We start from the raw sequence: 25,589 nt of genomic DNA, 5'->3' as shown, positions 1-25,589 counted from the left end.
TTAGATTCATAAAATTTACTTCGAGGACTGTTATATATCAAAAAATGTGAAAAATATCAAATTTTAATAATTTGTCATAAAATTTGCATTAATTTATTGTGAATTTCAAAAAATGAAAATTACTTGATATCAGAAATACATTCTTTGTATTCTGAATGCATTTCGATATGTCTGATGTGCTCTCATGTCCCACAAAAAATACTGTCGAAACGCCCAAAACGCTCATTCCAGATCCCTTAATCCGTGATGTTATAAGGTCCGCCGATTACAAGCTGATCAAAGTATAGTGGTTCTTGTTCTATTTATTCTCAAGGTAACAAAATCAGGGTTGGCATTTTTTTTTAATTAAAAAAAAAAATCGATTTATTTGATTTAAATCGGATTTAAAACAATTTTTTGAAAGACCTGCTATACCATGATAAAGTAAAAGGAGACCAGTGGAATGCTGGACATATGGACATGGGCATTGTCATCAGGTTTTTACAAAAAATCAAAACATGTTTTTACATGTGAAAATTTCATAGAAACAAATTGGTAAATCATGGGGGGGGGAAACCTGTTGAATTCTGCACCATGAAAATGAATTTTTAGCAATAGATAAAATGAGATGTTAGGGGTAATTTAATTGTGTCCAAAAGTAATGAAGTAAAATAATAAATTTAAGGAAGATATTCATTTTTTTTTTTTCAAAAATGGTTAAAAATTAAAAAGTTGATTTGAATCAGTGATTTTTTTAAATTCATTTCTAATTTATCAAATCAAATCTAATTATTACTCTTTTATACTTGTTTATACTTGTTTATTCTCTACAGTGGTCATCATGATATATGTCAACTTCTGCTGGACCATGGTGCGAATCCCAATCTACCAGTCAAATGGGGCTCTACAGCATTGCATGCTGCTGCTGACAGGGGACACGTCAACTGTATAAGACTGTTACTAAGATAGTAAGTACTGCCCCTACCACAACAAAAGGATGTAACTGTTATTCTTGCAGAATTTCAGTTCAGACAGCTATATGCTGATACAGCCCAGTCCATGCTGGTGCATGTACACCTGTTTTACGGAATATATTTTTTAAAAATCTAATCAAAAACCATAATGTAACCTTTAATTATATAGTTATCTATCAGGGGTGATATTAAGTAGGAGACGGGAGCCGTTTGGCCCCCAGAAACTCTGAAATGGCCCCTGGTTCCATCTCAATTTTAGTTGACCAGGCGACACTTTTCTCACAAAACTGGCCCCTGGATAGTGAACCAAAATATCAAATTACAAGCAAATAGTGCTTATTTAACTCATCCAGCACATCTTTATTTTTATTGGCCCCTTGGTAATTGGAAATGGCCCCTGGTTCTTCCAAATCTTGGTGAACCAGGGGCCACTTTTTTTGCCAAAGTGGCCCCTGGTTCAAGCTTATTTTCACCCTTGTTATCTATACACCCACCAACCAGATCCACATATGTGAGTGTAGAGACACACAACAAGCACAATATGTCTATGGGTTGAAACCTAGCATCCCACTCACTAAAGTGTAACTGGTCGTTGTATAGAATAAATAGATAATAGTTCTGTGTATCTCAATAGGAGTTCTTTCTTCATTTATCGATTGACTCAGAACAAAGGAATTGAACAGGCGTGCTGTACATTCAAAGTCCATTCAATTTGACATGTCCTACCTACTACTGTGTGTACTATATGATCCAATAACTGATATGCATCCAGTTATAATGAAAAAACTTCAGTAGTACGTCATATTTATGGTATAATACGTCATAGGCGGAACTTGTACGCAAGATGTCATCTGTGAGTGCTTGAATAAGTTCTGAAAACTAAAAAACAAGACCAAACTAATAAATCAAGGCTATAGCAATAGCTATTTCAAACTGACTGTACCCCGTACAAAAGGTGCAGAGGTCTGGTTTATATTTTCAGGGTCTGATTTTGGACAGGCAGTTTTGGTGAAAATGACAAGCACTTGTCAAATCCTAGTTTATAAAACCCTGTTTGTCAGTGTCCACTGATATCGTCTCTAATTTTATACCCTCATCCTTACAGTCGAGCCTTTGTCAATGCTGTGAACACCTCGGGCGACACCGCTCTGCACTTAGCAGCCTATAGAGGCCACCAAGACGTCTGCATGATACTTGTCGCTCACGAAGCAGATCTCTCCATCATTAACAAGAAAGGGAAGACTCCTCACCAGGAGGCACAAGCTGGAGAGCACATGGAAATAACTCGTCTACTGGCCAGCAAGAAAACAGGTACCTAGTGAAATTGATTTTAAGAGCCAGAAATCGTAAAAATATGTTGTACTTTGTTCATTTATGGCACTATACATCCATTAGCAACGTGAAATGAGGTGGTCGTCTGTGGTGGCACTAAGGTGGTTTAGAATTTTTTTTACAAGAATTCCTTTTTTTTTGTTCCACAAATGTTCGCATTTTTATTTCTTTTTAGCCTGGTTTTGAGCATTTTTGGTCAAAGGACTGTACCAAATTCTGAAAAAAAAATGTTTAGATTTTTCATAATGCTAGACATCCATCACCTTTTAACTCCTACTTAAAAACCAAATCTCAGCTATTGATATGCAAAAGTTATAAATAAGGGGAAAAAACCCAAATTTCTAAATGTGATAAGATTACAGGCTATATCATGATGATTAGTACCCATCAGTTACCAGTGATGATGGAAAGACTGTCATGTGAATGCAACATACGATACACCTGATTTGTGGGTTAATGGTATAAAAGGTCATAAATAGTGGCCATTTCAAGAGGATTCTATGATGGATTTTGATGACAGTTTTCAATGAATATCATAACTGATGGGTTCCAATCATTTTGATACAACCTATGTATGTTATATGATATCCATCAATGACTTCATCGTGCGATGTAGCAAAGGAATTAGATGGTACAATGACTCCACGTGAGTGGTTTTCAATAAATATCAAAACTGATGGGTGCCAATCACCTAAAATATATGTTATAATTCATTGATGAAAGATATCCTCTTTCACCAGCATGTTCATCAGACCATAGGCCTTATAGTTACCATGGTTACCCACAAGATGGTGAGAAAATCTTCTACAGCGCTCCCATCGATGGCATGGGAGTAGATCTGTGGGATTTAGGTTAGTCTTATTCTTTAACCCCCTGAGCACTACCTGTCGATCTAACATTGCCTCTGATAGGTCAATTGCATGATATCTTCACTTTAATCACCAATCGGAATGGAGCTTTGCAAATAATTCACCCCAATTTTTTTGTGTGGTGAAATTATTCTAACAATGTTGCTGATTGGTCCAATTGATAATGAAAACTTCTTTTTGGCCAATCGGCAGGTATAGTTCTTATGGGGTTAATGCATGCAGTGTGCATGAGCCACCATATCCAAGGCTTTTTGTCCATCGAGTAATTAAAACAAATTCTGTATGCATGGCTATGCTCTATTTTTTGTACTGATGCTTTGTGCTTTTAATCTCCAATGTGATAGTACACATGGCTGTTCCATGCTCTACCATATCAAAGGCTTTTTGTACATCGAATACTATTCTGCATATATATGCATGTCTTATGGTACAGTAGTATCTAAATGTATGGAATATTCTTTGCATAATAGATCTCCAATGGCTGTTCCATGCTCCTCCATATCAAAGGCTTTTTGTACATCGAGTACTAGTCAGTGTGCATATATGCATGGCTTTTTGTTACAGTATCTAAAATGTATTGAAAAGTCTTTGCATATATCAGACCTCCAGTGTGATAGCACACATGGCCGTTTCATGCTCCACAATATCAAAGGCTTTTTGTACACCGAGTGCTAGTCTGTGTGCATGTGCATGACTTTATGTGACAATAAAATGTATTGAAACGTCTTTGCTTATACCAGATATCCAATGTGATAGTACACAGGGCTGTTTCATGCTCCACCATATCAAATGTATGCATGGTTTTATGCACTATTGTACCATGCTTTGCTTTTCAATCTCCAAATTATGTGGTGCAAAGTTAAGAGAGCTGTGACGTGTCAGCGAATACACAGCTAGTTCTAGGGATTTGAACAACTACAACATAGCTGTTACATGCTCCACCATATTGAAAGCTTTTTGTACACGAATACAGTCATTCTCTGTTTGAGTGTTTGCATGGTTTTGCTGTGGGTGCATCATTTTATCAAAGGCACTTTGTACCTCAAGTGTTATAGGTTATTCATACACTCCTATATCAAAGCAGCCAATCAGAAAAGCTGTTAGAAAAGTACGAAACATACATTGATTGTGTATATTGTGCACTCCGCGTACTACGCGCAGTGTTTTGCGAGCGTTCGCGTCGCGTAGGATCGATTCATTTGTCGGGCGGGTTGATGCATTTATATTTGGTTCTGTTTTCCAACATTTTAGTGATAATTTAATCAAAATCATGTGTTTTTTTTCTTCTCGTGTATGAAATAGATTAATAAACTTTCAGGGCTCGTGCATTAGACGCATCAACATCAGCGCGCGTGCATTATTTTGTCTAATTTCTCTCCCAATAAGTAATACGCGTTCATTAACCTATAAATATTAAATGTGTATTACTTGCTGAGAGTGAAATTGTACAAAATAATGCAATTGTACTGAGATGTTGATGGATCCAATGCACGAGTCCCACAGGGAGGAGTGCATTCGATGCGTCAACATCTTGGTACAAGTGTGAACAATGTACAGAAAACTAAAGTACGTCCTTAAATTTGCAGAAAGGTCCAAGAGCCTATAATTGTCTGTACCTTCAAACCTACTGACATAGATCTGCTCATTTTTGTTTGCCTTCTTTAGCTCAGCGCAGTGCATCGTACCCTCTTGACCAATCAGTGCATCCGGATAATGGACAGAAGTATGACGACAGACAATCATCCAGTGACGAGTTGAAAAAACCCAAAACGGACGATTTGAAACAGTCAAGTCTTCTGCGGGAGGTGCTACACACTCCAAGTAATATCAGGTATTAATAACAGAATATTACATAATAGTGCAATTACAGGAGATTATCGTTTGCACTACAAAAAGTCACTGACAAGAGTAACCCAGCCCTAGACTAAATCAGTCAGTCTCATAACCTATCCACTCGGCCGCTTCGATCTCTGTGCTTGGAAGTGATCCATATCACAGCAGCTAAAGGGAGTATCCCATGATGCTTTGCGGTATCAAAATAGAACTAAATGTGTCATAGAAAATGTACACAAAATCCCTCACTTCAACTTTCAATTACTCGCTTAAATTAGGGGAGCTTAGACTATTGTTTGAAAAAATATGACCCCTGAAGTATTGTGAAACTATCCATAGCTCTCAATATCTAAGCGGCTCTTGTTTATATTTTGTATACATTTGCTATGGAGCATGCAGATATACTGCAATGCATGATGGGATACTCCTTTCAGCTGCTGTGGATCCATATGATATACATGATATATATACTCTGACGATTATAAATTTGTTCATGAGCCAATGTAATTATTCATGACAAACAAGGACACTACTGCCCAGTCTCAAATGGAAGGATTTCTGCCAGAAAGTTCATCACTTTTTTGTACAGACATTTTGCAATGCCCTATTTATGACCGAATACAGGATTATGGGTAAAGTAGAAGGACGCCACAATATACAGGGCCTGTAGGAGTTAGGCTAACTCAGCCCATATGCAGCGAATTGTAGGAAATAGATGCATCCACAGAACCCAGTGTGTAACAACTCGTGTCAGCTAAAAGAATGCCAATTTCATGGTGGTAATTTTTTTGATGAATAGCATTGATGCTATTTTAATAGACTTCCAAATTCCAAATTAACGAGGTAGAACCAAAGAGTACTAACTCCACCATGATTGTGTATTGCTCATGGAGGGAATAAAGTGTAAATCCGGACTATTTTGCTATGCAAGCTACAAGACACAATAATTTATTGTTCAATTTTGGGTTCTTGCTAATTGACCTTTTTGGTCAAGGATGTGGGCATCGGCGTGACAACATCACAGGTCTGCCCACAAAAGTTGATGGGATTTACCGAAGAGGTCAATTAATGTCGGAGGTACAGTATTACCCCCATGCATGATAAACCAAGATGGCGGATTTACCATAGCATTACGCATGGTGCAATTTTTGAGTCGGTACTCTTTGATTATATTCTGTCATAATGGGTTATTCCAATTGATACACATACACCCCATATGGAACACATGCACTTAATCTCCCACACAGGGAGTGGGAATTTCATATGGGGTTACCTGAATAGGTGACTCCATTTGAATCTATACTGACTGTGTGGAAGATTAAGGTCATGTCTTCAATAGGGGATGTATTGGATCTCAGCTGGTCTAGCCCAGACTGGTATAGATGAGTTGACTTGTGACGTCATTGCCTGGCAGTATGGGCGTGCATCATCACAATTTCCATTCTTTTTGCCTGGCAGTATGCGCGTGCATCACATATTGTTCTGGGCCTGTGCTTTTAAAACTCCCACCACATTACAATAAGGCTATTGAACAGTGTAGTAGTTGTATGCAGTTCGCTCAAGCATATCAATATACCAGTCCCTCTTGCCTGTTAATAAACCAACTCATCTACAGATGATGTGACTTCTAACGTCAGTGCCTGGAAGTATGCGCGAGCATCATCACAATTTCCATTGTTTTTGCCTGGCAGTATGCGCGCGCATCATATTTTGTTCAGGGCTCGTGTTTTTAAAACTCCCGCCACATCACAATAAGACTATTAAACGGTGTAGTGGTTGCATGGGGTTCACTCAAGCATAAAGATATACCAGTCCCTTGCCTTTGTTGATAAACATTGAGGTCACCTCATCTATAATTTGTGTCATATTTCTCTTTCACAGACCCAATCCATACATGAACCAGTTATCTCAAGAAGATCGCCAAGAGTATCATATTCATCATAGACCATACTCGGATACGGCAGCTGTATTGCATAAAGAGAGACCTTATATGGATACATTCAGAGTACAATCTGACCCTATGAAACAAGGTAATTCAGGCCCGGGGGTACTCAGTACCATATAGGGATGTGCCGCAAACACAGGTAGCATTTTCAGCCTTTTGGGGAAAGGTTGTAAAAACTACAACAATTTGTGTTAAATCTGCCCAAAATTTTTGACATTTGGTATATTGATGGGTTCAAATTTCTTGCAAAATTGGTATATTGATTTATATTGATAACTTCGATGCCTGAGTCAAGAGCCGAGGGCATATAAATCTAAACAATAATCGTGCACTCAATTCTATTAATGAATCAAAATAATAATTTTAAAACAAAATTGTGATTTTCCTACTTCTTCTCTGTCCTGAGCAGCTGGTAAATCAGGCATTAACATCGTTTATGGCCGTCTCTCAACTAGAATATGTGGATGTATGAATGTTATATTTAGTAATTCATTTATATTGTCCCTAAGTGAAGGTTTTTTTCAGTGTTGCAATGTACACATCATATAACTTTTGATCATGAAGGAAATAATACCTGATCTTACACAAGGAAATAACGTTTTTTGACAGACCCATTTGTTTAAACTTGATTTAGATCAGACTTGTTTGTTTACCTGTTTGTTGAGTGAGTAATAATTGTCTGTGGTTTGGTTTTCTGTTTCTGTTTCAAAGGTGATATATACCTGTTTCCTTATTTGTGCCTCCTAACTTGTCACAATTTAAATGAATTAATTTTAAAAATCACAATTTAAACCAAACGATTTTTTAAAATTTGATTTAAATCAACTTCTTCAATTTTTACCATTTTTATCCCCCTGGCTTTAGCCATGGAGGGGGATATTGCTATAGTTTATTCCTTCTGTATGTATGTGTATATATATACATATATATATTTGTGCCTCCTAAGTACAAATGCTGCATCTGCTTTCCCAGTAAGCACAAAAATGTATTTTTGGTTTTCATCAAAATGTTTTAAAGCCTTAATGTACGATTTCCTTCCATTTTAAATTTGTTCTTCGATACTCTAAATGCTGAAATAATACTAGTAATAATTGTCGGCAAGGGTTTCTGTCCATTTTGAGCTGAAATAACAAGGCAAAGTGATACTCTACTGCTTATTTTGGCCAATTAACATGCCGTTCTATAGGAGGACATAAAGCCAAATTATGACTTTATGTCGAACTTTTCTTTGTTGACCTACAAACACAACAAATTTGGTTGATTCCATTTAGGTGCAAGTTGGGACGTGTGTAAACATTACAAATATGCAAAAAAAATCAGGTTTGAAAAAAAATTAGCCAATTTCATGTTGTAAGATCGTACATTATGGCTTTAATATACCCTATTGAATAGAATTAAAAACAGGGAAAATGTGACTCAACATCCAATGGGGGAATAACATAAGAAGGTATAAACAAAGTTAAAAACCTGATGTTTTGCAAAGACAAAACTTTTCTTTTTCAAGGAATAAAATTAGAGACCTCTAAATATACATAGAGCCTACTTTAATTTTATACAGAAAATTACTATAATGTTGTTTATTTTGTTTTGATTGTTTGTTTCTACACACAGGTAATTTGGATGTGAATGAGGCATATTTCCATCAGAGGCAAGGAGATGCTGAAAGACAGCATTATGGTAAAACTGTTGAGGACCTCCAAGTGAGGATCGCAGTCCTCGTATCGGAAAAGGAAGCTTTGGAGAAGAAGCTTAAAGAACAGGAAAAGAAGTACAGCTCATTAAAACACGGGAAACTGATAGGTTTCCTCGATGAGGAGAGTAAACTAAAACTTGAAAAGCGAGTCAAGGAATTAATGTCGGAGGTGCAACAGGAACGACGCGACAGGAACAGAGCAGACTCACAAAGCAGCAAATTGAGTTTGGAGATTGAGCAGGAACGACGAGGAAAAGACGAAGCTGATGCCAGAAGCAGGCAGCTGGCGTCAGAGTTGTTTCAAATCAAATCGGGTTTAGAAACACCCAAAGATGGGTCTTTGCAAGTAGAAACACCAAAAACTGAGATACATATGGTGGATGCAAAATGTCAAGACTTGCCACAAAGAAACTTTGCTTCCAAATTCTGCTCTTGTTTTAGTAAGACATATTTGAATGATTCTTCTGATCTTGTAGATGTGCTTGCTTCTGTTCTTAATGATCAGATTCATGGGGAGTCAGTGACTGCGTTAAAGACTACTACATGTCGGAAGTTGGAAACCATAGCAACAGGGTTGGCTAAAAGGTCAGAGTGTAAACTTTCCTGTGAACCGGGGAAGATGTGGACTAGAGGTCAGGATTATAAGTGTGTGGATGATAAAGCAGTTGATAGTCAACTGAGAAGGCAGGAAGATGGACTGGTGACAGAAATTGTGTTCAGGATCAAATGCCAATCCAAGTTGGCTGCCATGAAGGTAAGTTTGATTAAGTCACACAAAAAAGGTTTGTTTCTGTGACTTTTGAAAACAAAAAGGGCTGTTATTGCTATTGTTGTTTTGTTGCGAAATTGAAAGGGCTTAACATTATACAAAGTCAATATTAGTAAGTGCCCCCTCCCACCCAAATCTGGCAACTTTTGAAGGTATCTTAAAAAATCTAGTTATTTTAGCTAGCCCTATTAGTACGGCACTATACCATTTTCCACCCTGATGTGGCAGTGACATCAATGCGTTTAGGTAGCTGTTTCGCACGCACATCTATGTGGCATCTTTAAGCGCAAAAGTGCACTTTGAGCAAAGGCCTGCGATTTTAAGGTGCCCCGAATGAAATGCGCAGTGACGTCACTGCCACATCTGGGTGGAAAATGGTATATAGTCTTGAGCATCAGCAGTGTCGCTTTTCTGTTCTTATGGAAAAGCATTGAGCTAGCTTGAAAAGATTGTGGACTAAGAAGTTACTGTGAACTGTCCCAAGTTTACCCATAGAGACTTGGGGGGGCAGGAATTTTTTTGCGGGGGGCATTGAGGGGCAAAGTGAATTTCAGGGGGCAAAATCAACAAATTTTGCACTAAATTACTGCACAAAGGTGAACATTTAAGTAATTTTGGGTTTTACTGGGGAAACAGGGGGGAAAGAGGGTTAATCTGTATCTAGGATGAAGAGGGTACTGCACCAGAGCTGCAACCCTGATTGATGCTAAATGGTTTATAGGGATTGTCTTACCCAATTGTGCTATTCCAGTTAAATTCCACGCTACCCCTGTGGAAGATTTTGAAATTATCTTCCACAGGGGGAGTATGTTTTTCAAATGTAATTGGTCAGGGTTAATCATTTTGAAACTCATACTCCCCCTGTATAATGGGCTTTACCAATATCTTCCACAACTGGAGTGAGTATTTCAAATGGAAGTTACCCAATTGTCTATTCTAATCTAAACTTATACTCCCTCTGTGGAAGACTTTAGCTAAATCTTCCACAGGGGTAGTGTGGATTTTAAATAGAATAGCCCATTGTGGTCAGCAATATTTCTGTTAAGCGCAATGATATTATGCAATAACACTAAATAAACCAGGCTTTTTTAAAATGACTCTGCATGGTACAATCGTAAGTCTTGTATTAAATACCCTCGTTATTTTCATTTGCAGATAATTCTCAGTCATGGTAGAGCGCCCTCGTTGTCCAAAGATGTCCATTATGGTAGTGAATGGGAGATTCTAAACAATTTGCCACCACATAGGAACATTACTAGAATATTACATTGGTACAACCAGCCCACAGCCGACCTCAGGGATCAGATCGAGTCATCTTTGAATCCATCCCTCGGACATCTTCCTGACAGTGTCCCAATACTTATTATGCCCGAGTACTGCGTATCTTTAAACGCACTGAGTGCAATGTGCAGCGCCACCGATCAAGTAATGAGTGAACGCTGTGTGTTAAAAATTCTTCTTGAGCTTACAAAAGCCGTACACTACCTCAAAAATAATGGTATAGTCCATCGTGATCTTGAACCAAGCAAAGTGTTTATTGACGATCACCTACGGGTTGTGTTAGGCGAGTTTGGATTGGCTAGAAGATTGGTGAATGAAAGCAAACAACCAATCCCGTTCGTCGAGAGAAGTCAGATCATGGCGGGAAACAACATGGCCTGGTCACCGGAGTTAATGCAGTATAGTAGTGGTGGGCCACCAAAGTCCTATCAAAAATCGGTAGGTTTGGATGCTTGTTTGTTTTTTTGATTGTATGTATGTATATATGTACAGCTGTATGTTATATTGTGTATAGGCAATTAGGCATACTCTTGAAGAAATGTAAGAAAGTAATAATGGTAATAGAGCACATCTTTCAGAAATACCTATTTTCAAAAAAGATCTTGATTTCATAAATATTTGTTCATAATTTCCCCAACCTAAATTAAGGATTGTCAGAAATTTTTGCTTAATATGTTAAAAATTACTTTGTATCAGTTTCTGCTACAAGGGGGCTATCTACAGTTCTACACCCTCTGTGCAAATTTCATAGTGAAATAATGTGGTAGAGCATTGAAACTGGATGGACAAAACCACCTTACATTGAAACTACATGTGGATATAACAACCTTCTTTGCCATTTATCTCGAAATGCACTCAATGTGACGTAAGCCCTTTTAGTTCAGAGGTCTTCAATTCTTTCATGAAATTGAACCCAAAGGTTTCTATGAAACATTTCAAAATATTTTGAAACAGATTTCATTCCATTGAATTTAATTTTTCTTTTACTATTAACCTTACTGCATGGTTGTTTTCCCTGTCGATTTCCCTAAATATAGGAACTAATATTGCTTTTTAGCTTCCATTTGTGGCTAAAAGGTATGTCTAAAATGTCTACAAATATGAAAGTTGGCCCACATTTCTGAAACATTTCCGTCTATCACTAGGATCCACAACATGCTCATCTATCAGGGGCACAGTTCTTAAACCCCAATACATTTGTACATTCATTGAATGACCTTTGAAAATTTGGGTACAAAAACTCATACTCTGCAACTCGAGGTCAAATTTTGCACTATGATAATCTAATTGAGGTTATTGGACTATGCCATTGGGATGAGGCTATTGTGGTCCATAGTGTATTGAGCTTAAATGTTTCGACCCAATGATTATATGATCCGTTGAATCCTAGACATCCGTGTAAAAAGAATGAAATTTAGGGACGACTTCCTCCTTTCCCTCAATAGACCCAAGGTTGTCAAAAGAAGGAAATAAAAACATTAATTGATTGAATGCAAATATATATATACAAATATAGATGTGACCTTTAAGTGCCCTTTGTGATCATTTCATCATCGCACCTCGAAGTGGCACTGACAGAGGTTGTCAGTTGCACTTAGTTTCTTTCTTTCTTCTATCTACCTTTCTTTCTTCTCTTTTCTTTCTACCTTTCTTTCTTTTCTTTTTTTTTCCTTTTCTTTCTTCTCTCTTTTTCTTTCTTCTCTTCCTTTCTTTCTTTCTTTCTTTCTTCTCTCTCTTTTCTTCTCTCTTTCTTCTACCTTCCTTTCTTTTTTTCTCTCTTCTTTCTACCTTTCTTCTCTTTCTTTCACTGTTTCTTGTTTCTCTCTTTCTCTCTTTCTTTCTTTCTTTCTTCTATCTACCTATCTACTTTCTATCTATGTTAGGTGTCTCTATAGCTAGGGGTGCATAACCAAATAAACAACTGGCAACATTGACTGGGGGAATGGGGCATATTTGAAGTACCCGTATCAAAGTGTTACACCCATTTTGTCAGAGATTGTAGTAATAACACTGTCCTTATTTGCAATGGAGCTCTCATTTTGAAAAAGACTTTGGTGCTAAGATAAACACACATGATGTGCGTTATTGTTATACTTATTATACTAAACAGAATAATGTTAATAAATAATAAAATATTTCAATACACAGCTCAACTTAGTTGATGTCTATGACGCATCAGACCTCTACGCCATAGCAACAACAATATGTCACATGATCAATCAAGCACCACAGGAGAGTCCCCCGGGGCTCGATTCTAGGTCCAATTCATCAAACCAACCAGTACAGGTTCCAGGTTTTCTATCTGATGAAGCGCAATCACTATTGAAATCAATGCTGCAGGAAAACCCACAGAATAGACCTACGTTGCAAGAAATAATTCTAAGGTAATTTAGAGTACTGTATAAGTGGTAATATTTGCGTACAGTTATTTTCGTGATTTGGAGTGAGAGACACATTTTCGTGAATGTTATTTTCACGATTGCCCAGTCCTTTCATATACTTGTAATACATAATTGCATATATTCGCAAGGTGTCATTTTTGTGGTTGGAGCTCTAATCACGAAATTCACAAAAATAATACCCTCGTGAAAATTACCACTTACAGAGTACTGTGAATTTTGTTTGTTATGAACAATTCCAACTAAAAACGAAGATGGTTTACTCACGTTTTAGTGATGTTTCATCACTACACTAGTGGTTTCATCAGACTGCCAACTCATCACATCTGGCTTTCCTTTTATAGACAACAGAAAGTGCCGTAGAGGGTGTGATGAGTTGGTCAAAGATGTTGAGTGCATAGGCCCCTCTTTCTTGTAGAGTGTCATGCCCTCTACAGTGCTTAAGAAATTATAATAACAATAATAATAGTAATAAATGAAGATAAAAATAAGAAAAATAACAATACTCTTGGTGCTTTGTCTTCAGGGTAAGCCAGATGCTATTTGGTCCAAGGATAGATAGCATTAAGTCACATACAGACTGTGAAGCCTGGATTCAAGCTCAGTTGCTAAGACTACTGGCACTGGCACCAACAAATAACAGGTATGAATACCAACATGTTCACAAGGTCATGTTCAGGGCTCAATGCATCATGCCCATCTCCATTTTGGCGAAAACACAACGACTTAAAGGGGCATTTTGTGATCCACAGCCTCATCCCCCACTTTTCTAAAAAAAAGTTGAGATTTTTATACCACTAGAAACCTCTGGATTCTTGCAGATTAATTCATTTAGTAAAAATATCATCAAATTTGAATTCACCAGCATGAAATTACAACACGGTGGCCTATGGAGCAGTGTAATACACGTAATAATGCATAACTTGCCAACGCAAAATCGGAATCAACTGAAATTTTGAGACTAAGCTTTTTTTTGTGGATATCTACTGAAAAATGCCACAAAAAGATGATGCTAGGATCACAAAATACTCCATTTCTAACCCCAATTAAGCCACAGGTCAGTGACACCTAGCCTTATCTCCAAGTTTCTAGTGCAATACAGTCGTAGGTGGGTCATGAGCCCAAAATAGAGGTGAGATGGTGTTACACTGATGACCCCTAGATGTATGAATCAACCAATGATTGCACACTGGACTAAAGTATATAGTTTTGACATTTGTATGACTTTTTCCGAGGCTTCAAACTAAACCTTCTAATACAGTACACATATCACATCATAATTTGTAGTCCAAATATTGGCCTATTTCAATACAACTTTCAAGGTGGGATTCGTTGCTTAAAAGCATTCTTGCTTGTCTTACTGCCATTTATAAATGACACATTGCAACTTCGAAAGTAGAGTGCAATTTGGTGACACAGTAGGCTATTCCAGTTGACATCCATATACCCCTATGGAAGACATGACCTTAATCTCTCACACAGGGAGTGTGAATTTCAAATGGGGTTAACATGAATGGGCAATTCCATTTGAAATATACACCCCCTATAGGTGACCCCGGAGTGACGTCACAAGCCGTTGACCTCCGTTGACAACAAATCCGATTCAGAAGTCAAATTTGTAGTTTTCTGTGGTTTGTCCCTTTTCAAATCGGCCAAAATACTACCATTTCTATAACTTCTCGACATGGCGCCTCCAGCCAACAACAAAAATAAAGACTCTCCACTACATGTTCATGTGTTCAGCTTCACATAAAATGCAATTTTCGCCAAGTATTTAACCCTTATTTTACCGAAATCGGCCCGAAATATGCTTGATTCGAGGTCAAAACAAAATGTCAACAAACTGAATCAGCCTCTGTTACAAGTCTTCAACTAGTCGCACTGCTCCACGGTCTATTGTGGGTTGAAAAGCGTAAGTGTAGGCACTGTAGAGTCATGTAAAATAAGTACCCGGATGGCCGGGGTCACCTATTGTTGGAGATTAAGTTCATGTTTTCCACAGGGGGTGTATGGATTTCAACTTGAATAGCTCATTGCAACATAACCAGGATGCAGCAAGAAATATGCAGAAATTTTATGTCAAAAAGTTCATTGACAATAAAGCCAAATCAACATTGAAATTTGCAATGCGTTGTGGGACAGTTTTGCAGGTTTGAGACATTTTGCCCTCTGACCTTTCGGGAAAATTGGTTTTTGTGCGTACAAAATATTATTTAAAATGTTTAAAAGGTATGAATATTACATGAATTGATTATTTAAAGTATTGTTAATGGTAACATTATTATAATAATAAATGAATAAATAATAATTAGAGCAATTTCCCCAATATATCAGAGGTCAAAGTGTCTCAAAACTGCTCTCACAAACCGAAAGTTACAATGCCGAGTCACAACCAAGGTATTAAAGAAGTAGACATGACATCAATCTTATCTAACTTGTAAGTAAATATTTGTTCTGTCGGTCAAAGTTTACAAAACAAATATTATTTCACCGCAAATAAATAACAATCATATCAATTCATTTTATCTGTAAATAGAATATATTCTATAGTTCAAAGTTTAAGGTAGTTTTCGGGGTAGTCCCAATTTAACGTTGTGCACATGCAGGGTTGCCAAAAGATTTCAGCCCAAATTGTGGGTCATATAATTGAAAAGTCACCCAATTTTTCTCTTAACCATTGGCTTCTATGGGACAGGAAACTCCCAGAAGGGCAGGAGCCGATTTTGAAAAGTTGCCCAAATTTGTTCGTAACCATTGGTTTTCTATGGGACAGGAAATTGTCAAAAGTTGCAAATCTTCAAAAGTCGCCCAATTGGGCTACCAAATTGTTGGTGTGGCAACTCAGGGCACATGCGATGTTTGGTTTGTTAGTTGCATTTATTTGTCAAGTGCTATTAAGATAAAGGCCGATAAATTGATAATTAAATCTTATTAAATAGTGTGAGAATTGTCACATTTAGTAGGGTTTATAAAGAGGCTGTTTCTTTAAAAGAGCGTTAAAGTCAAGATAGTGGCTGGTAGAGTTAAAGCCATAATGTACGATCTTCTTAAATGAATTTGGTAAAAATATTTCAAACCTGATTTTTGAATATTTATAATGTTTACACCAGTGTGTAAAATACAGAAAAAAAGCAACTAATCTGTAGGACAGGTTGCTCCTAAAAGTAACCTCTCCTGCCTGGAAGTAGCCTGTCTATTTTTTTAGGTCTAACTTTGGTTTTGTTGTATCGGTACAATTTGCAATTTTTATGTTGAAATTTGCCAAAACAGGGGGAGTATGAATTTCAAATGGAATGAACACATTAGGCAACTTTATTTGAATCTTTTAAATCCTCTTGAGAAGGTGAGGGAAGGTGAGTTTCAAATGGAGCTGCCTAATGTGCTCATTCCATTTGAAATTCATACTCCCTCTGTAGAAGATATTTCCATTATGGCTTTATACTAGGTAGAGTTGTTCCTTGGTTCACCTCATCTCAAGTTTGGTAATGGCGCTAACCCTAACACTGACCCATGCTTTTTGGTATCGGAAGTCAGAGAAGATCCGAATTTTTCAAGAAGAAGAAGAATTTTGACTTGGCTTTTGGGATTGAACCTTTGACCCCCGCATGCCAAGCGAGCGATCGCGGACCGGTAGCTGCTCGGGTTATTGCTGCCCGGCCAGCAATTCCGTGAGCATATCACACTTCGGGTGATTGCGTCATCGCAGACCCTGGGATGCATGCATGTTATGAATTTTTCATTGTGGTATTTTGTGGTTTTTACTGGTGTTAGGGTTAGAGGACACTCTAATCTGGAAAAATACATCTTTTCTAACCCTAACACTGACCCATGCTTTTTGGTATCGGAAGTCAGAGAAGATCCGAATTTTTCAAGAAGAAGAAGAATTTTGACTTGGCACCCCGGGATTGAACCTTTGACCCCGCATGCCAAGCGAGCGATCGGACCGGTAGCTGCTCGGGTTATTGCTGCCCGCCAGCAATTCCGTGAGCATATCACACTTCGGGTGATTGCGTCATCGCAGACCCTGGGATGCATGCATGTTATGAATTTTTCATCGTGGTATTTTGTGGTTTTTACTGGTGTTAGGGTTAATGCCTTTTCATGATTGTGCTGCAAGCTTGCTGACAGACCACCTTTATATGAGTACATGTATGTTCTGTGTGATTAACTTTACGCACCAGATTTAATACTGCAGAAAATAGTACAAAATTATTATTAGTTTCATATGCGCTGTTTATGCAGCCAATGTCAATTTAGTCTCATTCGTACAAATAACGCAATGCAGAGGACTAGTGGACAATTCAGAAATTAGGATTCAAGGTTTGGGAAAAATGAAATCACAGTGCTAGAAATAAAAACAACATGGATATTAGTGAACAGTGGCGTATCTAGAAGGCCCTTACCCCGGGGGGCTGAGATGGTTTGTGCCGCCCTGGAGAAAAGATACAGGATGCCGCCCTACCCCGACCCCCCCCACTGATTTACTAGGCCTACTAAGAGAACATTACAGGGACAAGTGCGATTCAATGCTAAAATGAACACAATTGAGGACAATTGTGCCAAAATTATACCAAAAATTATACCAAAAATTGTGTATAGGCGTTTTACAACATTTGGTTAATTTAGTCCAGGTGTTTTGATCCAGCTCATGAGTTTTATGCTTATTCCAGGCATCAGAGGAGCTGCCTCACACATATTAATGATTTACATAATAGAAAGGATGGAATTATGACTCTCCTTTTTGAGATTCGTGATTGTGTTCAAGTTTGAGATGAAAAAAAAAAAGAATTTCCAATGGGGCGTCTCACAGATCTACTCACAGAATGGGTTTGCCGAGATAAATGCGCGAGAAGCGCGATCCAATCTGGCATTTTAATACTAAATGTTCCAAAATGTTTGGCAAAAGGAAGATGCAAATCGTAAATTGTCACAACATTTCTCTCGAATGAACCTATGGACAGTGGCGTAGATTTCTTTTTAACATGGGTGGGTTGGAAAATTTCTTGAAGTACAGTGAATCCAGAGCCTTTCAGTGACAACATTAGTTTATGGTACAAATGCGCTCGAAGCGCCAGAAAATTTACTATGATTGAAGCTATACAGATGTGGAATAATTGGCACTTTTTAGGTTTATATGACAAAATATAATTGACTTCCATGCAACGCTAATGGCACGGGGCTATATGATTTTTGTTACCCTCTGAAAATTTTGGCTTTGAAAAACTGTCTTTCATACTAATAGTTTTAAATTCGCAAGAGGTGTGGCAACATTTTTGCCGCTCGCATCATGGGAGGTGCTCAAAATCTACCGAGGGGTACTGATTCCAACACCGGCTGCACGTTCCTTTTTTTACTCTCTTAGTTTTATTGATCAAAGCAAAATAATTAGTTTTGTTGAAATTAACGGCATAAGCCTTTAAAAATTAGATTTTTACTGCTTGGAAGGGCTCAAAATCCATCGAGGGGGCACTGTATCTGATCATGCGTTTATTCGGTTTTTTTCTGACCCTCTGAATTTGCCGGCCGTAAAACAATCTTTCATAATGATTAGTTTTGTTGAAATTTAGCTTTTCGCTGCTTGGACGCGGGCTCAAAATCAATTAAAGAGGCGCTGAACCCAACGCAGAGGCGGCAAGTTCCCTGTTGTCTCCGTTAGTTAAAGAAATAAGGTACGAGCTTTTTTCAGAAGTTACCTTTATTTTTTTCAAAACGGATTTTTTTTTGGCATATTTGTAATACTTACACATGTTCTAACTTAAATCTATGAGCAAACTGTCAAATTCGTCCTATTTGTAGTAAAACGGGACGATTTTCTGTTGGTCCAACATAAAGTCATAATCTTTTTAGATTATGACTTTATGTCGGCCACGATCGCATAAACCGTAGTCTCGTACAAAACTAGCTTAGTTACGCTCCCTCCACATGTGGAGGGCGTGCAACCAAACTGGCGTGGGAGACTAACTCTGAGGCCGCTTTTCGCTGTCCTAATCCAAATAGTGCGAGATGTTTGAGTGATAGAGGTGAAGTTTATGATGTTGTTTCTTTGCAAATTCCCAATGTTTTTCGGCGTCCAAATGTATTGGGAACTTTCATAATGATTGCATATTATCATTTTAGAAGAAAAAAGAAAAATCTAAAAATTAAAAAAGATCGTACATTAAGGCTTTAAGGAATGGTCATGCATGGCGTTAATTTTTCTCTCCTTCTCCCCTCTTCTCTCAGTGCTAGTTGAAAGCCAGTGGCATAGCTAGGGGTTTTGGCGCCCAGGGCTAAGGATACACAATGGAGCAATCCGAAACAAATACCCGGAGCGCGCAAAAATGTGCACAAATAGGACCTATGACTCATTAATTTTGGTTATAATGAAGTTGATTGCCGTCAATTGATCTTTCAAATGAATTTGTGTTCAAATGCTGCATGAAGCGTGCAAAAATTTTGACTTTTATCGCCAGGAGGAGCGCAGAATCGATGTTGAATTGGTCAATTGGCGCCCCTAAGGGTGGCGCCCAGGAGCGTGCCCCCCTCTGCCCCGTCGTTACACCACTGTTGAAAGCCACCATTTATATGCGGTTTTCTCTCCTTCATCTGCTTTATTCCTGGTTATAAGCCATCTTCCTTGTATGTGCCGCCCCATAAGCCACCTTACTTTTATGTAGTGCTGCCCACAAGCCACCCTCCTTCTATGTGTCACAGTGCAGGCCCATAGTTAAACAGCGTGATATACCGTTTTCCAATAAGAATCACGACGTGCCGCCATTTATATGTGACTGACAAGCGTTTTTCTCTCCTCCCTCCCTGTTCTTTTGTCCTGGTTACAAGTCGCCCTCCTTGTATGTGTCACCTCACAAGCCGCCCTCCGTCACCTATATTTATAGCGCCTGTTGTACGTTTCCGCCGCGCCCCCCTCCCTCATTCTCTTGGTTACAAGCCAACATGTGCGGCCCTACAGATAGGTAGCTGATAACCATTTTTCTCTCCAGTTTACTTTTTTCCTTGTTACAAGCCGCCTTCCTTGTATATGTGCCGCACAAAAAAAAAATCCCCCATACTTCTGTAGTGCAGGCCCATATAGTCAAAAGTGTGATCTACCTTTTCACCCCCTCTTTTACCCTGGTTACATGTCACGATGTGCCGCCCTATAGATGACCAACAAGTGTTTTTCTCTCCCCCCTCCCTCTACTTTTGTCCTGGTTACAAACCGCCTTCCTTGCATGTGCCGCCCGTCACAAGCCGCCCTCCTTGTGAAGTCACCCTGTGGGCATATTAGACTTGTTGTACATTTCCACCCCCTCTTTTATCTTGGTTACAAGTTGACCATGTGCCGCCCTTTATGGGTGACTGACACGTTTTTTTCACAAGCCACCGCTCTCCTTGTATGTGTCGCGGCCGCCCCATGGCGCCCTTCTTGTATATGCCACCTCTATCTCTCTATCATGGTTGGTTGGCTACAAGTCGCCCTCTATCTGCATTCCTGATATGTACCGCCCCTCTATCTCTCTATCATAGTTGGTTGGCTACAAGCCGCCCTCTGTCTGCATTCCTGGTATGTGCCGCCCCTCTATCTCTCTATCATGGTTGGTTGGCTACAAGCCGCCCTCTGTCTGCATTCCTGGTATGTGCCGCCCCTCTATCTCTCTATCATGGTTGGTTGGCTACAAGGCGCCCTCTATCTACATTCCTGGTATGTGCCGCCCCTCTATCTCTCTATCATGGTTGGTTGGCTACAATCCGCCCTCTCTCTTCATTCCTGGTATGTGCCGCCTCTCTATCACTCTATCATGGTTGGTTGGCTACAAGCCGCCCTCTATCTGCATTCCTGGTATGTACCGCCTCTATCTCTCTATCATGGTTGGTTGGCTACAAGCCGCCCTCTGTCTGCATTCCTGGTATGTGCCGCCCCTCTATCTCTCCATCATGGTTGGTTGGCTACAAGCCGCCCTCTATCTGCATTCCTGGTATGTGCCGCCTCTATCTCTCTATCATGGTTGGTTGGCTACAAGCCGCCCTCTCTCTGCATTCCTGGGATGTGCCGCCCCTTTATCTCTCTATCATGGTTGGTTGGCTACAAGCCGCCATCTCTCTGCATTCCTGGTATGTGCCGCCCCTCTATCTCTCTATCATGGTTGGTTGGCTACAAGCCGCCTCTATCTGCATTCCTGGTATGTACCGCCCCTCTATCTCTCTGTCATGGTTGGTTGGCCACAAGCCGCCCTCTATCTCCTTGTGCATTCCTGGTATGTGCCGCCCCTCTATCTCTCTATCATGGTTGGTTGGCTACAAGCCGCCCTCTCTCTGCATTCCTGGTATGTGCCGCCCCTCTATCTCTCTATCATAGTTGGTTGGCTACAAGCCGCCCTCTCTCTGCATTCCTGGTATGTGCCGCCCCTCTATCTCTCCATCATGGTTGGTTGGTTCTTTCTTTCTTTCTTTCTTTCTTTCTTTCTTTCTTTCTTTCTTTCTTTCCTCTTTCTCTTTCTTTCTTTCCTCTTTCTTTTCTCTTTCTTTCTTCTTTTTCTCTTTCTTTTCTCTTTCTTTTTCTTTCTTTCTTTTCTTTCTTTCTTTCTTTCCTCTTTCTTTCTTTCCTCTTTCTTTCTTTCTTTCTTTTCTCTTCCTTCTTTCCTTTTTCTTTTTCTTTTTCTCTTTTTCGCCGCCCCTTTTTTACCCCCGGGGGGCTGGCGCCCCCAAAGCCCCCCGCAAAATACGCGCATGGTGAAACAAGAAACTCTAACTCTTGCTTAATCTTTGGATTAGATAAACATCTCAGCACCCACATTGTCATAAAAATCATTCCTACTTTGACCAATATTGTTTTTTCATTATCTAGTGAAAATCAAGAGACAGAACCAGATTTTGAAGAATTGGCCATTACAAGTTGACCATGTGCCGCCCTTTATGGGTGACTGACACACGTTTTTTTCACAAGCCACCGCTCTCCTTGTATGTGTCATGGCCGCCCCATGGCGCCCTTCTTGTATATGCCACCTCTATCTCTCTATCATGGTTGGTTGGCTACAAGTCGCCCTCTATCTGCATTCCTGATATGTACTGCCCTCTATCTCTCTATCATAGTTGGTTGGCTACAAGCCGCCCTCTGTCTGCATTCCTGGTATGTGCCGCCCTCTATCTCTCTATCATGGTTGGTTGGCTACAAGCCGCCCTCTGTCTGCATTCCTGGTATGTGCCGCCCCTCTATCTCTCTATCATGGTTGGTTGGCTACAAGGCGCCCTCTATCTACATTCCTGGTATGTGCCGCCTCTATCTCTCTATCATGGTTGGTTGGCTACAATCCGCCCTCTCTCTTCATTCCTGGTATGTGCCGCCTCTCTATCACTCTATCATGGTTGGTTGGCTACAAGCCGCCCTCTATCTGCATTCCTGGTATGTACCGCCCCTCTATCTCTCTATCATGGTTGGTTGGCTACAAGCCGCCCTCTGTCTGCATTCCTGGTATGTGCCGCCCCTCTATCTCTCCATCATGGTTGGTTGGCTACAAGCCGCCCTCTATCTGCATTCCTGGTATGTGCCGCCCCTCTATCTCTCTATCATGGTTGGTTGGCTACAAGCCGCCCTCTCTCTGCATTCCTGGGATGTGCCGCCCCTTTATCTCTCTATCATGGTTGGTTGGCTACAAGCCGCCATCTCTCTGCATTCCTGGTATGTGCCGCCTCTCTATCTCTCTATCATGGTTGGTTGGCTACAAGCCGCCTCTATCTGCATTCCTGGTATGTACCGCCCCTCTATCTCTCTGTCATGGTTGGTTGGCCACAAGCCGCCCTCTATCTGCATTCCTGGTATGTGCCGCCCCTCTATCTCTCTATCATGGTTGGTTGGCTACAAGCCGCCTCTCTCTGCATTCCTGGTATGTGCCGCCCTCTATCTCTCTATCATAGTTGGTTGGCTACAAGCCGCCCTCTCTCTGCATTCCTGGTATGTGCCGCCCCTCTATCTCTCCATCATGGTTGGTTGGTTCTTTCTTTCTTTCTTTCTTTCTTTCTTTCTTTCTTTCTTTCTTTCTTTCCTCTTTCTCTTTCTTTCTTTCCTCTTTCTTTTCTCTTTCTTTCTTTTTTTCTTTCTTTTCTCTTTCTTTTTCTTTCTTTCTTTTCTTTCTTTCTTTCTTTCCTCTTTCTTTCTTTCCTCTTTCTTTCTTTCTTTCTTTTCTCTTCCTTCTTTCCCTTTTTCTTTTTCTTTTTCTCTTTTTCACGCCTTTTTTTTCCGGGCTGGGCCCAAAAGCCCCCCATAAAATACGCGCATGGTGAAACAAGAAACTCTAACTCTTGCTTAATCTTTGGATTAGATAAACATCTCAGCACCCACATTGTCATAAAAATCATTCCTACTTTGACCAATATTGTTTTTTCATTATCTAGTGAAAATCAAGAGACAGAACCAGATTTTGAAGAATTGGCCAGAACATCTGAGTGGACCTTATGCTATGAGTATGTGAGCAATGTGACAGCACAGCAACTATGGGAGCTATGTCAGGATAGCGGTAGAAACCAATGAGGACCAGCCAAATGGTAAATTTGATTTTCTGGATTATTTTTGTGAAGTCACAATACCGTTGAATTCCATCCACAAGCATTATACCTCTAAATGGAAAAAAAGAGTAGCTAACTGCACCCAACATACTGAAACATCTGTTGCAATGATGGTAGATTTGAAGGTGTAATTCTACTCAAAATCTTCTCATTTGTGTTGTTTTTCTCCTTCGTTTTGCTACAACCTGCCTCCATTACTTATGGAGGGTTGTTTAAATTAATGCTTGTTTATGGTATGAAAAACAACAAACTACTTTTATAATAGGGGAGGAAAACAACCAAGGGGTACCCCTGGGTGAAAGGTTGGCTATTTAATTATCCCCCCTTAAATAATGGCCATTATTCAAAAATGGGTTTGTATTACTAATCTGCAAAATGCGTTGGAAGTAGAGTTTATTTTTGCGCATTTTGACACCTCATTTATAGCAATTGACTAAATATTGACGTCACAGCGTACATTTAAATCAATGTAACCCAATATTTGAAAGTTGCAGTAAATTCTATTAATTTGTATTCAGTATAATGGAAGGAAATCTGTGTAATGATATCTGAGTGTTTTTGTATTGTTGTAAGCAACGTGGTAAGTGCAACTTTCAAATCTGGACCTCACTACATTAAATTGAGCGGTGTTTTATGGTTTTCTGGGCTATCGTATCAAATGAGGTGTCAAAATGTGCAGAAATAAATTCTGCTTCCAACGCATTTTACAGATTTGTAATACAATAGCCTGTTTTCGAAAAATGGCCATTATTTAAGGGGGTTAGTTACCTTTTTTGAGATGTTTATTATTGTTCATTTGCCTCAATTGCTATTAATGAGTTTATTACTGCAAATGTGTTACTGGTAATGAAATAGGATATATGGCCTAATGCTCTATTGGGCTATTCCATTTAAAATCCACACTACCCCTGTGGAATATTTGGAAAATATCTTCCACAGGGAGAGTATGAATCTCAAATGGAATTGACACATTAGGCAGCTCCATTTGAATTTCATACACCCTCTGAGAAAGATTCAACCTGAATCTTCCTCAGAGGGAGAGTGAGTTTAAAATGAAGCTGCCTAATGTGCCTGAAATTCACACTCCTCCTGCGGAAGATGTTTCTAAAATCTTCCACAGGGGTAGTGTGGATTTTAAATGGAATAGCCCATTTGTAAACAACCTGACCTTTAAAATTATATTTTGAGATATAATACAATAAATGTTTCCACAATTTCAACAATAATATTACCAAGCATATTTTTATTTGATACCATGGAGCAAAATGAGCCTTTTGTTAAAATAAAATATATTTTTAAGTTCTCATTTGACAACCTTTCTCATATAAAGCTACAATATGCTGATATCCCCATCATAATAGGACATAGCGTGCCTGAGATATGATCATTTTTATGTTGCTAAAAACAATAGAATACAAAAGAAAATAAACACTTTATTCAGCCATAACTCTAAATCAGTTCATAGCAACAAGTGACTTATTTGATACGATCCGTGCCACACACAAAGAAACCTATCCCCTACCAGGAAGCAACAGGCTCTATGCTGGCTATGACTAAATCTTTAACACACTGCTGAAGGTTTCACACACATACATAACCAAAATCATAAAAATTGTAAATTTTCACTCATATTTCAACCACTGAACCAATACTAGGCATGTTTGTACTCATTTAAATGCATTTTTCATGTAGATTTTATATTTATGGTCATGAAAATTTAAAATTCTGAAATTTTGACAATTTTATGAACAAATTTGAATTTGATTTTGGCATTGTGTCTACCCCTAGTATGGGGCTAATATTATTTTTCTAACAATGTAGGTATACACCTGCCACCAAAACATGTGAAAACTTCAGATGCAAAATGCAGTATATATCATAAGGCTGCCATGTGTAGTTCTTAGATTAATATTTTGCTGCTGTGCAGGAAAAACCTCCTATGTGTCATTGGCCCCTGAACATGTTTAAAGCAAAAA

The 25,589-nt window shown here is 39.1% G+C and overlaps 1 protein-coding gene across 3 annotated transcripts in view; it reads left to right on the top strand.

Annotated features, from left to right (window-relative positions):
- Window positions 1–23,602, top strand: part of LOC140162547 (uncharacterized) — a 60,079-nt gene extending 36,477 nt beyond the window's left edge. For 2 of the 3 annotated variants that reach the window (XM_072185798.1, XM_072185799.1), the window contains exons 3-12: window positions 813–947; window positions 2,059–2,264; window positions 3,026–3,136; window positions 4,820–4,985; window positions 6,869–7,017; window positions 8,544–9,379; window positions 10,550–11,113; window positions 12,824–13,059; window positions 13,601–13,717; window positions 23,443–23,602. In XM_072185798.1, coding sequence (XP_072041899.1) covers window positions 813–947; window positions 2,059–2,264; window positions 3,026–3,136; window positions 4,820–4,985; window positions 6,869–7,017; window positions 8,544–9,379; window positions 10,550–11,113; window positions 12,824–13,059; window positions 13,601–13,717; window positions 23,443–23,578 — 2,656 coding nt within the window. In that variant the 3' untranslated portion in view covers window positions 23,579–23,602. The remainder of the gene's footprint in view (window positions 1–812; window positions 948–2,058; window positions 2,265–3,025; window positions 3,137–4,819; window positions 4,986–6,868; window positions 7,018–8,543; window positions 9,380–10,549; window positions 11,114–12,823; window positions 13,060–13,600; window positions 13,718–23,442) is intronic. The other variant, XM_072185800.1, reaches the window with a different exon arrangement.
- Window positions 23,603–25,589: the final 1,987 nt, after the last annotated feature.

Source organism: Amphiura filiformis, chromosome 10, assembly GCF_039555335.1.
Source record: "Amphiura filiformis chromosome 10, Afil_fr2py, whole genome shotgun sequence".
Lineage (NCBI taxonomy): Eukaryota > Metazoa > Echinodermata > Ophiuroidea > Amphilepidida > Amphiuridae > Amphiura > Amphiura filiformis.
Note: the sequence above shows the minus strand (reverse complement) of the source record. Positions and strands in the feature narration are given on the sequence as shown.